General features: G+C 31.8%; 3 protein-coding genes across 3 annotated transcripts; 1 reads left to right on the top strand and 2 right to left on the bottom strand.

The window, feature by feature from the left end:
* Nucleotides 1-1,260: 1,260 nt before the first annotated feature.
* On the bottom strand, nucleotides 1,261-2,433 carry LOC114414049. The gene has a single exon (XM_028378417.1). It carries the CDS (start codon nucleotides 2,375-2,377, stop codon nucleotides 1,475-1,477), a length of 903 nt encoding a protein of 300 aa, XP_028234218.1. The 5' UTR covers nucleotides 2,378-2,433; the 3' UTR covers nucleotides 1,261-1,474.
* Nucleotides 2,434-5,681: 3,248 nt separating this feature from the next.
* On the bottom strand, nucleotides 5,682-7,396 carry LOC114414475 (40S ribosomal protein S25-like). The gene is made up of 4 exons (XM_028378752.1): nucleotides 7,260-7,396; nucleotides 7,102-7,176; nucleotides 6,842-6,976; nucleotides 5,682-5,964 (listed from the first exon to the last, which is right to left on the bottom strand). Exons 1-4 carry the CDS (start codon nucleotides 7,260-7,262, stop codon nucleotides 5,851-5,853), a joined length of 327 nt encoding a protein of 108 aa, XP_028234553.1. The 5' UTR covers nucleotides 7,263-7,396; the 3' UTR covers nucleotides 5,682-5,850.
* A 3,970-nt stretch (nucleotides 7,397-11,366) lies between these two features.
* On the top strand, nucleotides 11,367-12,537 carry LOC114414474. Its single transcript, XM_028378750.1, has one exon. It carries the CDS (start codon nucleotides 11,634-11,636, stop codon nucleotides 12,345-12,347), a length of 714 nt encoding a protein of 237 aa, XP_028234551.1. The 5' UTR covers nucleotides 11,367-11,633; the 3' UTR covers nucleotides 12,348-12,537.
* The last annotated feature ends 1,962 nt before the right edge of the window (nucleotides 12,538-14,499 follow it).

Genomic DNA, 14,499 nt, shown 5'->3' with positions numbered 1-14,499 from the left:
GTTGGGAATCACATGAATATGATATCTTGCATAGATGAGTTATGTCTCCTCCATCATTTCAGGTCCAAGATATAAAAACTCAAATTGTGAACTCCAAGAGGGCAAGGTGATTGGATTGAACGTTGGAAGTGCATCTTGTGTCTGCAGGAGGAAAAACAGCTCTATTTATAAATAGCATTAAACAGAACATGTTTAATTGTATATGGCTTGAGAATGGGGGTGGGGGTATCTATGCATCTTCAGACATCAAAGATTGTTCATATCTGGATGGGGATGTGTATGCTGTGTGTAGTGTTCCCTGATCATATCACGTAAATTGTTGAAATGCATGTGTTATACTTTGTACCATTAGAGAGAAATAAGTATTCGTCTTTTATATGTTGCATAATTTTTTATCCCGTTTTATGAATCATATGCACGTGAAACCAATTTCCTTTTTTTTATAATTAATGTAAGAAAAAATAATTAAAATGCTTACAAGTTAGTTTTCAACCCTACAGGGTTGATAGATATGAGCCAACACAGCAGAAGAAGAGGACACTTGAAATACAGTGAGGGGAAATTCTTAAGGAAGGTATATATGCAGTACCACGTGGAGAGGTCAGTAGTCAAATTCATCCCGCCAAAAAATAAACAAGCTACACAAATATACCCGTTAAAGATTAATGACAAAACGAAAAAATTTGAAAATTTGAAAATGTGACTCAAATTAAGTTTGAACTATGATCATAGAAAACACAGCAATTTAGTTTGAGTTGGTTCGAAAATAATTTGAAACAAACTAATTTGATTTTTTATGATTTGAATTGGATTGTTATTTAGATTTTTGTCTTTTTTAAGTCGCAAAACATTATTTGTTTGGCCAATAAACAAATAAAATTTCACTGACTAAAATAAGAGTGGAGTTACAAACCAATACATAAAGTCTTTTAAAGGCTATTTAAGGGACAACAATTAATAAATATATAGAAAGTCAAATGCATAAATGTATAAAAAAAAGGTGTTTAAACTTTAAATCTCATCATGCATAAATGTATAAAAAAAAAAGGTGTTTAAACTTTAAAACTAATCATGCATATGACTTGATCTAAATTACAAATCACAAATAAAAAGTAATCTCAATCTTAAAAAAATGCAAATTAATGTTCATAATAAAGTTAGGGATTTATTTGATGATAAAATAGAAAATTAATATGTTTGTGATTTGATTTGGTTCTACTTCTCAGTTATGGACATGGGAGCCAAAACAAAAACTTAACAGAAAGTGGATCAGTTTTTGAAAACTTATTCCATGCAAATAAGTCATGAACTCTGGAAGAAATCAAGCAGATGTGTAATATATATGAACAATATATTGAGTGATATATTTATCAAATCATGAACATAACAAGTACGTTAATATCTACAATTGTACCCAAGACAATAATATCTATGCCATTACAAAAATTTGACCCCTCCAGTTTAGATTCTTCAGCTAGTGATTAAGGATGTTGAGAAGTGCAACTCTGATTTTAATCAAACGCCTAAACAGTGACTCAAGTCCTTCTTCAAGATCTTGTATGCAAGTCCCCAAGTTCTCTAGCTTCTTTTGCAAATCACTGATATCATCATTTGACTTGGTTGACATGTTAAAGGCAAATAACTGCAATGCAGCATCCACTTTTGCAAACTCATTCTCATCTGCTCCTTGTGCGTAGCCTGTAGCTACCCTTTTGTTGTGCATCAGCTTTGAAACCAAAGCCCAGCTGCTAATTCGTTTTGCTTGTGTGGACCCAGAAAAGAAATTCAGCAATGACTCAAATATGGAAAAAGTGACCACTTCAGCTTCTTTTAACAAGTTTACCAATGCCATGGTTTGGTAGTCTTTGTAATTAGTGATGGCAAGGTTTCCCTTATTTGCATTATTATTAACCTTCAGATTCTCCAAGGCTTTGAATATGGCCTTTCGCACCACCTTCCTTGAGGTCAAGAATTTCTTAACCTCTACCGCGAGTTCCACTTCACCACCTCTTCTTCTTCTAATAGTTGATTGAAGCTCACGAGTGCACTCCTTGGTGTGAAGTAAGGCATCTTTGGTTGCGGTACAAGCATCAAGGAGCCTTAGAGATCCATCCAAGAGATCATCCACCCATTTCTCTTGGCGTTCTTGAAGAAGTGCTTCTTGAGTTAAGGGTAGTTGAACCAACTTTTCAATGCACTCTTGCAAATCAAGAAGGCTACTTAGATTTTGCCTTAACAATGAAGAAGAGATGGTATCGTTGGCCCCTAATCTAGCTAAGTGTTCATTGCATTGTAGGATGAGAGGGTGTGGCTTAGAGGGCAAACTATTAGAACGAGCATGGTTGTGGAATTTGTTGTTCCATGAAGAGGCTGACATTTTAATTTCCTCAATTAGACAAGAGGAGGAAGTTGTTGAATATATTTGCAATTGAATTGAATGGGCAACTTTGCTATCCTTCCTTGGCTATTGATCAATATATATATATATATAATGGAGACACGAGGATTCTCATCTTAAACTAATACAAATAATTGCTAAACCAATCTAGATTCATCTAAATATTATCAGAGATATGTTAATGTTAATGCAATGTCCCCCCAGCCTAATCTTTACAACTCATACCCCCTTTGTTTTATTAGTTTCTCCCACACCATTATAATCCCACTTGGATTTTGATCCATATATTTCTTTTTGGTACACTGTTTCTTTATCATAAGTTGCACGAGGAACATTGACGTTATTTTGGCCGTTGCTACAGAGATACAATTATATTTTTGTCTTTTGTGAAGAATTATTTTATCGATGTAAACATATACACGTGTTGACTAGTTCAATTCGTAAAACGAAAGCTCCATACCTCTTGGTTATCAGCTTGAATTGGTACTAATAAATATACAATCATTTATAATTCTATCATTTCAATTCTATCACTTTCTCTACTAACACTTTCGGATGTGCCGGTGATTGACTTGAAAGTTTCATTGCTTTTTAGCTGTATTATTGTGCATTTCATGTAAAATATGCTATGCAAGAAATGCAAGTTGCTTGATTTGTTTTCTGTGACGAGTATGACAATTGACCCCCCCCCCCCCCCCCCCTCTTCCTCTTTTTTTAGCAGCATTGTCAGTTTAAATGTTTAATTCAAAATAAAAAAAATTCAAAAAAAAAAAAACTCTCCTCTTGAAACAAAAAATAAAAAATTGTCTACATAAATTAGGGGTTGTGAAAAATGAAAGTGATTGATTTTATGAACAAGATATAGGCCCATATCCTGATTTAGATAAAGTGTTAGTACTGAAATGTATTTTTAGTGGTGACGGTGTGTATTATAGACCTTGCTTTGCTGTCCGTATAATATAGAAAGATATCATAAGGAAATTGCAAATTGATTTGCTTTGTCCTCATAATAATAGGAAGACAGCCATCACATCGTTCATTGAATTGAACTTGTAATATTTGAGCCTACGAATGATAATTGAGGGCAGTTGATCAACCACCTAGCCACCAACCAAAGGGGGCAAAGGCAACGTGAGATCAGCATGATGTTGTTCCAAAACTTGAGTGATTGATCCATATAGCATGATACACAACGTACATGCTTAGAAACACCAAGATTTGAATTAGATCATAAACACTTATTCAGATAAGAACATATAACTATTACCAAATTGAACCTTCGAGAAAATAGTTAATGCGTTAAGACTCGTCCAATAATGTATAATAAGTTTACTGAACTTTACAGAAACTACTTTAAACCTTTATTTTTAGAGTAGACATTAAAGCATCAAACATTCAAACTTCTTCCCTCATTTCTGTTATTCTTTTACTTATTTTGCAGCTGAACTTGAAATAAGACCAAAGAGAGAAGTGATGTGGTAGATATACATTACATCTGGTGGGAAAATGAAGGATGAAAATAAGAACCTGAATTTGAATCTCTGTAATATATAATCAGTGCCAAACAAATATTTAGTTACAGTTATAATAAGTGAATTTAATAGTTCCAGATATTGAGAAGGGAAACTTTGGTTCTAATGATTTTTATTTCTGAAGATGGTCAATTCCTGCCTCTAAAACCTGAATGCAAAACTCCAATTTTTCAAACGCTTTTTGAATTGCCTTCTTCACATTCTTCCTTGATTGTAGCAGGACATGTTTGGCAGCACTACAGATATCCAGGAGCCTCAGCTCAGAGATCCTTGTAGTAATTCGTCAACCCATGTTCTCATGCCAAGGTTTTGCTATTTGGCTGGCAATGATTGGTTTTCTCAAAATCATTGAGTCTTTGGTTTATTGATCAATGATGATCGAAGGGAGGCTTCAAAAGCCTTCAATATGTGAAAATACTCCACATATTTTTGACATGAAAGGGTGAGGTATTGGAGCGATTGTGCAGAGAGGCTTCATGTTTATAGTCACAAAGTTAGCGTAGAATATCAGGCTTCCCAGCTCAATGCCAATTTTCAACTAAGAAACTCGCCATGCATGGCCCTATCTCTCTGTGTGTACTCCCCAACTGAAAACAGGTTTCTTATGGTCCAAGAGATTCAGCCGAAGAGAGAAGTGGGAAAACAAAAATCATCTTGCACCCCTTTAATTGGCACATGCTATACGAAAAATCTCTCGTTATCATGCTGAAACTTGAAGCTTGTCCACAAACCCCCTGACCAATGACAAATTACTTTATGAGAAGATTATAGTGGGAGCTGAACCAATAGAATTTTTTTTATATTTTTGGCTTAGGTTACCTTAAGTATAAACTCTGCAACTGCATGTTCTCTTCTACTGCATTTTTACTTGTGCGCTTTCAGTAATTTTTCAGCAACTTCTATGGTCCAATGAATATTCTGACTCTAAACCTGAATTTACCCATTATGATTTAGGATAAATTTTTGTTAAGCTGCCAATGGATGAAGTAACAGCAGTTTTTTTTTTTTTATCTGTAAGAATCAAATACAGTACCAAAGAATTTATAACACTCATACATAATGCTCAACCAAGTAAATCCCTTTGGTGAAGTAACTGCAGTTTTGAAGAAACAACAGATGATCCTAGAAGCACTTGAAGGTAATTTCTTTTATGACGAGTAACCCATAGCCCTCAAAGATACCAGCCTTTAGTAATTGAATCAATAGTCTAGACTATTCTGTACCACATGCAGTTCTAAATAACTTCAACGATCCGGTTCAATTGTCAATTGACACCATTTGGTCTTAAGTTAAGGAAGTTCGTTAAAGTTGGGGATTAAATAGTTTGTAAGAACCAACTAAACATACAGCAAAAGAAGTTCGCTTCAGCCACTAAAACTAAAATTAAATCACCAGCAAACACAAAAATCACATTGACAACTTAATAGTTTTTCGTGTTGATTGACAAACAAAAAAATCGCCAGCAATTGTATTATGAAATAGTTATTTGATATATCCATAGCCATTATAAAAAAATATATATATATATTGCCGTGATCTCTCTTCTCATTAGTGTTTGGAGTTGTGCTTGCAACTCCCGTATACACACATTTTCACGTCAAGCTATACTGAGCATCTTCAGTGTTGTAGCGGAACATCACGTTTCAAACGGATTATAGGTTACCAGACATGCAGTTAAAATATCCAAATCTATCTGTGAAGGCTAGCTTCACCTAACGGAATAACATGCTTGCATAACGCCAAAAACAACAAATATGAAAGCCTTGTGTCAAATATATTACCAAGGATGCAAAAGGAAATAACCCATGAATTTAGCAACCGTCAAACTGATGCAATCTAGCATGAGGTATGTCTCAAACAGAAAAAACAAAATTTCACTTCAGCGGTGCATCAATACTACATAAATTATAACCAGTACATCTAGGTGTTTGTCGCTCTAGTGTAAATCTGCTGACTAGCATGGGCAGACACCATCCTTATTGAACCTCTGGCCATCAATTCCCTAATAGCCTTCCTTGCAAGTGATCCATTAATCTGTAAAGTGCATGAAAAATTATGAGAATCTTAATATAATCCATAAAAACTAATTGAAAAGATAACAGTCATGCAGAACAATTGTGTTTTGAGTGTAGAACAATGTCATGGTGCTGAAAATGGCCAAAAGAGAATTAATTTTCAACCACTTCCCCATTTATACATTGCAAATTTCAAATGAGTTAACACAGTACACAAGGCTTGTGTCCATCCTAACTAAATAATGTGGTAATAGATTACACAAGTATTACCTATGAAAAGGTACCGTCATATTTCACTACTTACTACTGGGCAATTACTATAGCAGGGAAAAACAATAGTTAGTAAATCTAGACTCTAGAATGATATCAAAGAAACCATTACAAAAAAATGTGAGCATAGCCATGTGCCAAGAAGACTGTCATATGGTTAGAACATAAAACAATTTTCCAGAATTATTTCCCAAAAGGCAGCAAAAGGACAAAGCATAGACACATAAATAAGTGCAACTAACAATAAATCCTAGGTTTATGGCTTGTAATACAATTCGGAATCTCAAATGACACAGAATATACAAAGTTTCAAATATGCAACAATTGAAGTTGGAACCCAACCAATCAGTCTAGATAATCCCAATTAAGAACATAACAATACCAAACATATGCTCCATACAATCAATATCAGTCTAGGAATGCAGATCTCATAGACGACTACCAATTAAGGAATAGCTATAACTGAGACCTCACCCACATTAAAGCTCTTATAATTCACAATTTAATTTTAAGAACAACAAAATAAATGAAATGAATCAAAACATCACCAACACAAACGCTCCCATCAATAAGAATAATCCTTTAACATAAGAATAATAATAAAAAAAAGTGATGATAGAAGATACCCTCAAACGGTCAGAGAGAATGGAAGGAGTAATGAGTTTGTATTTGGGTGCCTCGGAGAGGAGCTTGTCATAGGTAGCCTGATCGAACAGCACCTGGTTATTCACCTTCTCCTTTTGCTTTCCCTTGCTCCACTTCTGTTACCACACAAATCCAATCTTTAACATCAGATACTTATCCATCACACATATCTAGCATTACCCACGTGGCAAAACGATAATAAAATGGTACAAAAATTAGAACTAGAACAAGAACCAAGAACCTTCTTCTTCTGCTTCCCACCACCAGACTTGGCGGGCTTGGATGAAGGTGGGGGAGCCTTGTCTTTCTTAGGAGCCTGCAAGTACCACCAAATCAGAAACGCGGAAATTAGAACATATTAACGGAAACAGAATTGATGAAATTTGCAGAGAAACTTACCATGAAATCCGATCGCAGTCAGCGGGAGCTCTCCGATTAGGTACGGCAGCAAAGTGAGGCAAAGACAATCACAAACCTAATTAGGGTATTTGAGAGTAGGAGGAATAAAAAGGCCAAACGATTCGCTTAAAACTACGTCGTTTAACATATCTATAGTCTGGATCTCATTTTAGTAGAAAGGGCTTTATTGCCCAATGGGCTTTATTGCCCAATGGGCTTTTTTGTTAGATAAAGGCCCAGTTTAGGTTTCACATAGCTGTGCAAATAATATGTTTTTTTGGCCTAATCTATCAATTATTTCAAATAATACATCAATTATTGATGTGAAGGATTTCATGACAAAAATAGAAAAATTAAATCTGTCATGGCATTATCCCCTAAAAAATTTAAGGGACAAGTTTGATTCTTTGTTGGCTACTCATATTTCTTTTTTCCATTCCCCTCCTTCTCAGAAAAAGAAAAGAAATCAGTTTCAATGGATTAAAATTTCTGATCGTGCCCCCACAAATGTTATTTGGCACTCCGCTCATTTCCGTTTACAGTCCTCCACTCGTTTTTTCTTTTGTTTTCTTTTTTCCTTATCTCCTTTCTTTTTGTACATACCAAAAGATTCTCATTCTTTAGTTATATATCATTTCAATATTTACATGCTTCACACCAATATTGATGAATATATTTTTTTAATCCAATTCATCTCGTTATTACTATAAGCAAACGCCCTTCCATTTTGGATTGGTTTTAAGTTTTCTGAAACGATTCTACTGCATGTAAAAGCTTTGTACTTTGTAGCATCAGTCAATCCCATCTAATTTCTAAATCTAAAGGTACGTAGAGGACAAGCCACTGCTTCCCTAATTTGTTTAATATTGTTGTTACTTTAATATGAAAGGTTGTACTCTATGCCTGATCAAAATTATATATACTTTTTAATAAGGACCAACATATGAAACTGGCCATTAGCCAATTAACATTGCAGAGGAAAGAGGCCTAGAAATAGCTAACTTTAGCAATTTGCTAAAATGTTTAGTGTTTTGTTGTGCAATAACACGTGGCATGAGAGATTCTTATCCTCATATAGTAGTATTTATAGTTGCACTTAGAAAAGCACAGTTCAAGAGAATGAAGTTGATGGATATCTTGATTTTAAACGGTCAAAATGCTACAGCTACTTTATTATATGCACGTTATGGCAGTGCATGATTAACCACAGCATTAATCAAATCCGATTGCTACATTACAAAATATTTAAGTCTATAGTCTTTAAATTTGCAGTGTTGTATCAGAGGTCAGATTATTAGTGCCAATATTAGTGGATTAAAATTCATAGTATATAGCTTATTTCATGGTTCAAAAATGATCGTAAACCTACGATTTCTGGTTTCATTGTGGGACATCAGTTCGATGGCTACTAAAACAGAAGAAGTTACATAGAGATCTTTAGTGGACCCTTTAATCCAAATACGACTTCTAGTGCTCCTTGTCGTTTAAGTAATTAACTCTGTGAAGGACATGATGTTCAATGGTATCGAATCTGGATTATTCTGGAACCATTTTCATGAGAAAACTCAAAAAAAAAAAATGAATCATTAACGTGACGGTGGTTTTCTATTAGGTCGAAATTAGCTAGTACAAGTTTTCCGAAAGGTTTGTTTTTTTTTTTTCTTAAAAATGAAAAATTATACTATTTGGTAAGATTATTTTTTTTATAAAAAAAAAGTTGTTTTCAAAAGTAATATATTTTTTAGTTTTTAAAATTAAAACATCTCTAAATTATTTTAATTTTTTACTTAGTTTTTATTTATTCATGTTCTTTAAACTCTCGCATCTTATTCGTCAATTCTTATTCTCTAAAATCTAATTTTTAAAAATATTTTATAAAAACAACTTTTTTTGACAGAATTACAAAATAAATTTGAAAAACTAAAAAACAAAAATGACATCAAAACACCCTTATTTATTTGCTGAAGACTTACCCTGCTTTATGACTAATCAAGTTTAGATTGGGGGGACTAAAGTTAGAATTAACGCAATGAAATGAAAATGTGAGTGAAATCTTTATGTGATCAATTAATGTTGATCTAATACGCCAACTAGCCAGGTCCCATCTGAAGCCAAAAGTTGCATCTCCCTCTATTATGGGCGGGTAAATTGGAGAACAAATGGGGACCCTGAGAAAGTGGAAGTGAAGGCTTTTGAGTTTGGAGTGTTGAGGGAAATAAATAAGAAATTAAGAAAGACAAAGCAAAAGTGCATGGCTTTTTCTTAACGACTAAGAAATGGGTCACAAATCTCTCAGACCAGTATTCATTAGTGTTTGTTAACCAACTCTCATTCTCTCCAATAAACTACTGCCAACCAGCTTAATCAGAATTGTTATATGTTACAAGATTATTTTTTTTACCTAACTACGAAGTTGCATTCGTAAATATATTTTGGTCAAAAAATAAATGGAAATAACTAAGATTTTGATGGAAATCAAAGACGATGATAAAACTGTTTTTCTCGTCCTACGCGAATTTGTATCATTTTAACAATTGTGTTTCATAATTATTTTTTTTAGTGTAAAATACCTTATCTATATATTTAAAGCTCAGTTGTATGCTAATTAAGTAGTATACGGTTATATATTTGTTTTTAGGTTATTGATTTATAGTAAGTAGATGTCTTCAAATATAATCATACACATGATTTTTTATTTTATGTTCAATCTTTCTTTCGATAATATTCTATCTTATCCACTGTCCAATTCTTGTTTAACGGATTTGTTATAAAGTTAATTAAGCAGTTAATTTCGATCAATTATTGTACCGTGAATATGATTATTTCATTGTATTTTTTCCAAAAAATGATAATAATAATTTGACAAGTTATGTCATGTCATTCTTCAATAAATCCATTATAATTTATTTTATTTTATTTTCAAAAGTGAAAATTTCCCTTTACTTCTAAGTTCTAAAGCCAAAACCATTGTGACACCTTATTTTTTGAATTTTTCACCCAGTAATAAAAAAATTATCCAGATAATATGATCCAATTTTTTTTTACACAAATGATACAAATCACTATTTAAGATAAGAATTTAATTAATGTGTTGTTTTTTAATGATTAGATTAACAAACACATTTTTATTCAATTTAATGTCAGTTGACTCAAAATAAAAGAAAATTATAAATATCATTGTTTATTTCAATTATTGTTTAACCTTTTATTATATAATTAAATTTGATTGTAAGCTTCATAATTATAATATACTTTTTCTTTTTTTACTTATATTTTATAATCTTAACAAAAATTGAAATAAAGATTAACAAACTTATGTTTTTTAATAAAATAAGTAGTTTTTTATTTTTCTTTTATAATCTAATATATGTATTTTGCAAGCCGACGCTAAATTCTATGATCAAAAAAAATAACATGTTGTGAAATCAATTCTTACACAACATAAAAATGAAAAAATAATAAACAAAAGTGAGAAATTGATTGTCACCTTAAATAGTGATTTGTATCATTTGTGTAAATAAATTAAATTGTCTAATATTTCACCAATTAAAAAATCAAGATTCAAGACTTTTCTTAGATGTAAAAAAGATGCAAAAAATTATTGATGTAAGATATAGAAGGGGAATAAATGCTTTCTTTATTTGTTATTTTTCATTTTTGAATTGTATTATTTAAGTGATTTTTAAATTTTTTTGTATTATTGGGATGAAAAAATCCTTATTTTCTCTTAAAACTTTCTTAAGACACTTTTTCAGAACTTATTTTTGACTGCATTAAGTCATTAACCACAATTCAAAGGAGGAAACTACACTGCCATAGAAAGGATCAAAGTCTTCCGTTTTGGACTAAATCCCGAATCATCTTGGCTTTATCAATACCACTTGGTATTATATGCCACTAATCTAGTTTAATGCACAGAGGAAAAAGTAGAAAAAAGAAAGCAGAAAATGGAATACCGAGAAAGAAAAAAAAAAGTAAAAGGAACAGATTCGGATGCATTTTCTTTTATTTTATTGAACATCTTTTTTTTCTTTCCTTTTTTTAATTTTGATTTTTGTAGGCACTTAAAATTGGATTGGTGGATTCTATAAATTAGAGGAAGAACAGCCAATCTTGAAAAAGAAACAAAGAGAACCCAAAACAAACAGAGCCACTCCATAGATTCCCAAAGCAAATGCATCATACTATAATTAATACTACAACATTCACTTCCTTCACTCTGTTTCCATGCTTCCAATCCTAGAAACCGCTACTTTCTCTATTATTATCATCAAGTGTGAGATGCATGCTCCTGACAAATTCCCAGCCCCTTTTGTGCGAGTGAGACCCATCTAATCAAATTAATTAACTCCTAAACCCGTTTCATTAACCAAAATGGAGTACTCGACCAACTTCCACAAGCTCCAAACAAAGAAACCCACAAAACCTAGGAAACATCATCGTCAGCTCCGAAAGATCGCAAGCTTGTTGCGGTACGCAGAGGTGTGCGTCGTTCTGGTCTTGGTCTCGAGGCTCTCCATCAACCTACCCTCCACTCTCAAAAACACAACCGAGTGTTTCCGCAACTTCATGGGTAGCCCTCGCTTTGTTTTTCTCCTCGGAAACGTCATAATCATAACGTTGTTCGCACAATCGGGACAATTTTCATCTAATCACTCATCTTCAGCCAAACATGCCCCACCGGAACCTGCAGATCTCTATCTCGAGTTCCTCCAAAACACCACCATCCATCAGAAACTTCAACTCCATCTCAGCAACAATAATCGCAAACCAAAGCCAAGTGTGAGACTAGTGGCCGAGACTGTTATAATAAAGGGTCAAGAAATTGATGCCACCAAAACTGCAGAGACTAGTTTGGAGATGAACAAGAAGGATTATAGAAGGTGTCAATCGGATATTATTGTAAAGCGCGTGGAGACTGAGAAGCTTCCTCCGCGCGTGTTGCAGAGGTGTGAGACTCAGAAAGTGCAGGTTAACAATAATAATTCGTACCCTGAAGATGGCATGAGCAACGATGACTTTCGTCGCAAGGTTGAGGCTTTCATTGCTCGCCAACAGAGGCTACGAACTACTCAACTCTCTAATTAATTAATTGCTAGAACTATGAGTATTGGTCAAAAACTCATATGTCTCTATATTATTGCTTCTACTATTGGGGTCAAACTGGAAAAAACTATATATACATGCAATGTTATTGCTTCGGTTTAATTAATAAACAAACAAAATACTATGTGATGTATAGATATTATATGCAAGTAGAGCTTAAATGAAAGTTAAAGAGTTTAATAGATTGATCAAAGTTTTATAGACTTAATATAAATAACAAAATAAATAATAACAAAATATCTATAAATAATATAATAATTAAACATTTCAATAATATAATAAAAAAAATAGTAAATAATAAATTTTACAATATTTAAATAACCAAGTCTAGTAATGCATTATTACTAGATAATAATTTATAAATACAGATTATTTTCATAATATTATTAGAGAATAAGAGTTTGATGTTATTAAATATGAGAACTTTTGTATTTGAGACACACTAAATGTTGAATATTAAATAGATAAAAAAATAATCCAAAATGACTTACATTTTGGTTTAATTTTTTTAATTTGTTGACTCGATCATAAACTCGAGAGTCTACCGAATTTATAAAATTTAGCAAGAATTTATAAAAAAAGAGTTTACTTAAAAATCAACTTACATATATTAAATAGACTTATAAATTTGTAAAAGATTAATTCGAGAGTTCGATAAATATCCTAAAATTTACTTAAGAGTTTATAAACTAATGTTTTGATTGATCCTAAAATATGTTGCGTTTATTTAACGTGTTTTTTCTTTCTAATTTTATTAATATTTTGTGTTTGTCAATTCAGTTGACATGTTAGTCTTGGTAATTTGATTCTCGCACTTGCGCATGCAAAGGGTATGTTATACCGTGCACCCGCTATGATAACTGATCGGATCATTTACCGAGTCGAAACACTTGGATTAATATTAGAAGTTCGATAAATTATTAATTCGGTTGACTCAATATATTTTAAAAAAATTAAAAAATAAATATAAAATATCTAACAAATGATTAATTCATATTTTTATATTTTAAATTTTAAATTTATTATTATAATTAAATTATAAATATTATATAATCATTTATTATTATAAATTATTTTTAAAGTATTATCATTAAATAATTAAAAAACTATTATTTTTTAAGACTAAATAAAAAATCATCAAATGATCATAGATAAAAATATCTAAAACATATAAATATTAAATCATATCATACCATAATTAATATGAAAATAATTAATTAATTGTTATATATTTATTTTATCAAAGTAAAAAATAATATTATAGAAACATATTATATATTATTCAATAATTAATTATTAATAATTTAACATATCACGAGAACAGTAGAAAAAAATTTAACCAGATCAAATCAGACCAATCTAATTCAGGTGAGGTTTTATTAAATCTAATCAGTACTGGATCAAACCAAATGGATTATATTTCTTGTCTTATACCTTAACCAAACCACTTAGAAAATTGAGTCTGCAGCTAAGGAAATTCTCTATTTCGCAGAAGATGCCGTTTTCTTGCTGTGGACAGAGGGAGACAAACTGTATGCATTTTAATGTTTGAGAAAAGACGATTTGTTGGCTAAAATTCGTATCTTATGCCACTGAACTTTTTTTTTTTACTAACAAGATTAAGTTAAGTTTCTTGTTGTCAATGTTTAATTTTGATTATATAAGTAAAGATTTTTTTGAGAGAGATGAATTTATTTTATTAGTCTTTATATCTAAAAAAAATTACTATTGATTAGGATGTTCTTGGTAAAAGAAAGTGTTTAAGAAATGCTGATTTCAGTGGGGAAATAGCTATTATGTTCCATACACAAAGGGGGAAAAGAATAATATACTTAAATACTTTTATTTTAAACATTTGATCATTTTAAACACTTAATCAACATTTTTAATTTTTTTCTATTACATTATAAATTAAAATGTTTATATTTTCCCCCTCTTTTACTAAGTATCAAATAATATTGTGGATGCCCATTTATTTTATTTTATTTTCAGGGAAAATGAGCTACTTAACGAGAAAGTATTCCTGTTACCAACCACGGTACTATTGCCGTCCCATTTGGAAAACTTAAAAAGCATATTCATCATTGCCACAGTGCAAAAGCTATACTAGGGTAGGAAAGATCTTTTATAACTG

This window comes from Glycine soja, chromosome 6, assembly GCF_004193775.1.
Source record: "Glycine soja cultivar W05 chromosome 6, ASM419377v2, whole genome shotgun sequence".
Taxonomy (NCBI): Eukaryota; Viridiplantae; Streptophyta; class Magnoliopsida; order Fabales; family Fabaceae; genus Glycine; species Glycine soja.
The sequence above is the reverse complement of the archived record's forward strand: the minus strand, read 5'-3'. Positions and strand labels throughout refer to the sequence as shown.

What these genes read in the sequence shown, in the direction of transcription:
- LOC114414049 (XM_028378417.1), bottom strand. Translation starts at nt 2,377, where the DNA reads ATGTCAGCCTCTTCATGGAACAACAAATTCCACAACCATGCTCGTTCT.
- LOC114414475 (XM_028378752.1), bottom strand. An exon ending in GTGGGAAGCAGAAGAAGAAG is followed by an intron (nt 6,977 to 7,101) that starts GTTCTTGGTTCT and finishes GTGTGGTAACAG; the next exon opens with AAGTGGAGCAAGGGAAAGCA. An exon ending in TTCTCTCTGACCGTTTGAGG is followed by an intron (nt 5,965 to 6,841) that starts GTATCTTCTATC and finishes TGCACTTTACAG; the next exon opens with ATTAATGGATCACTTGCAAG.
- LOC114414474 (XM_028378750.1), top strand. Translation starts at nt 11,634, where the DNA reads ATGGAGTACTCGACCAACTTCCACAAGCTCCAAACAAAGAAACCCACA.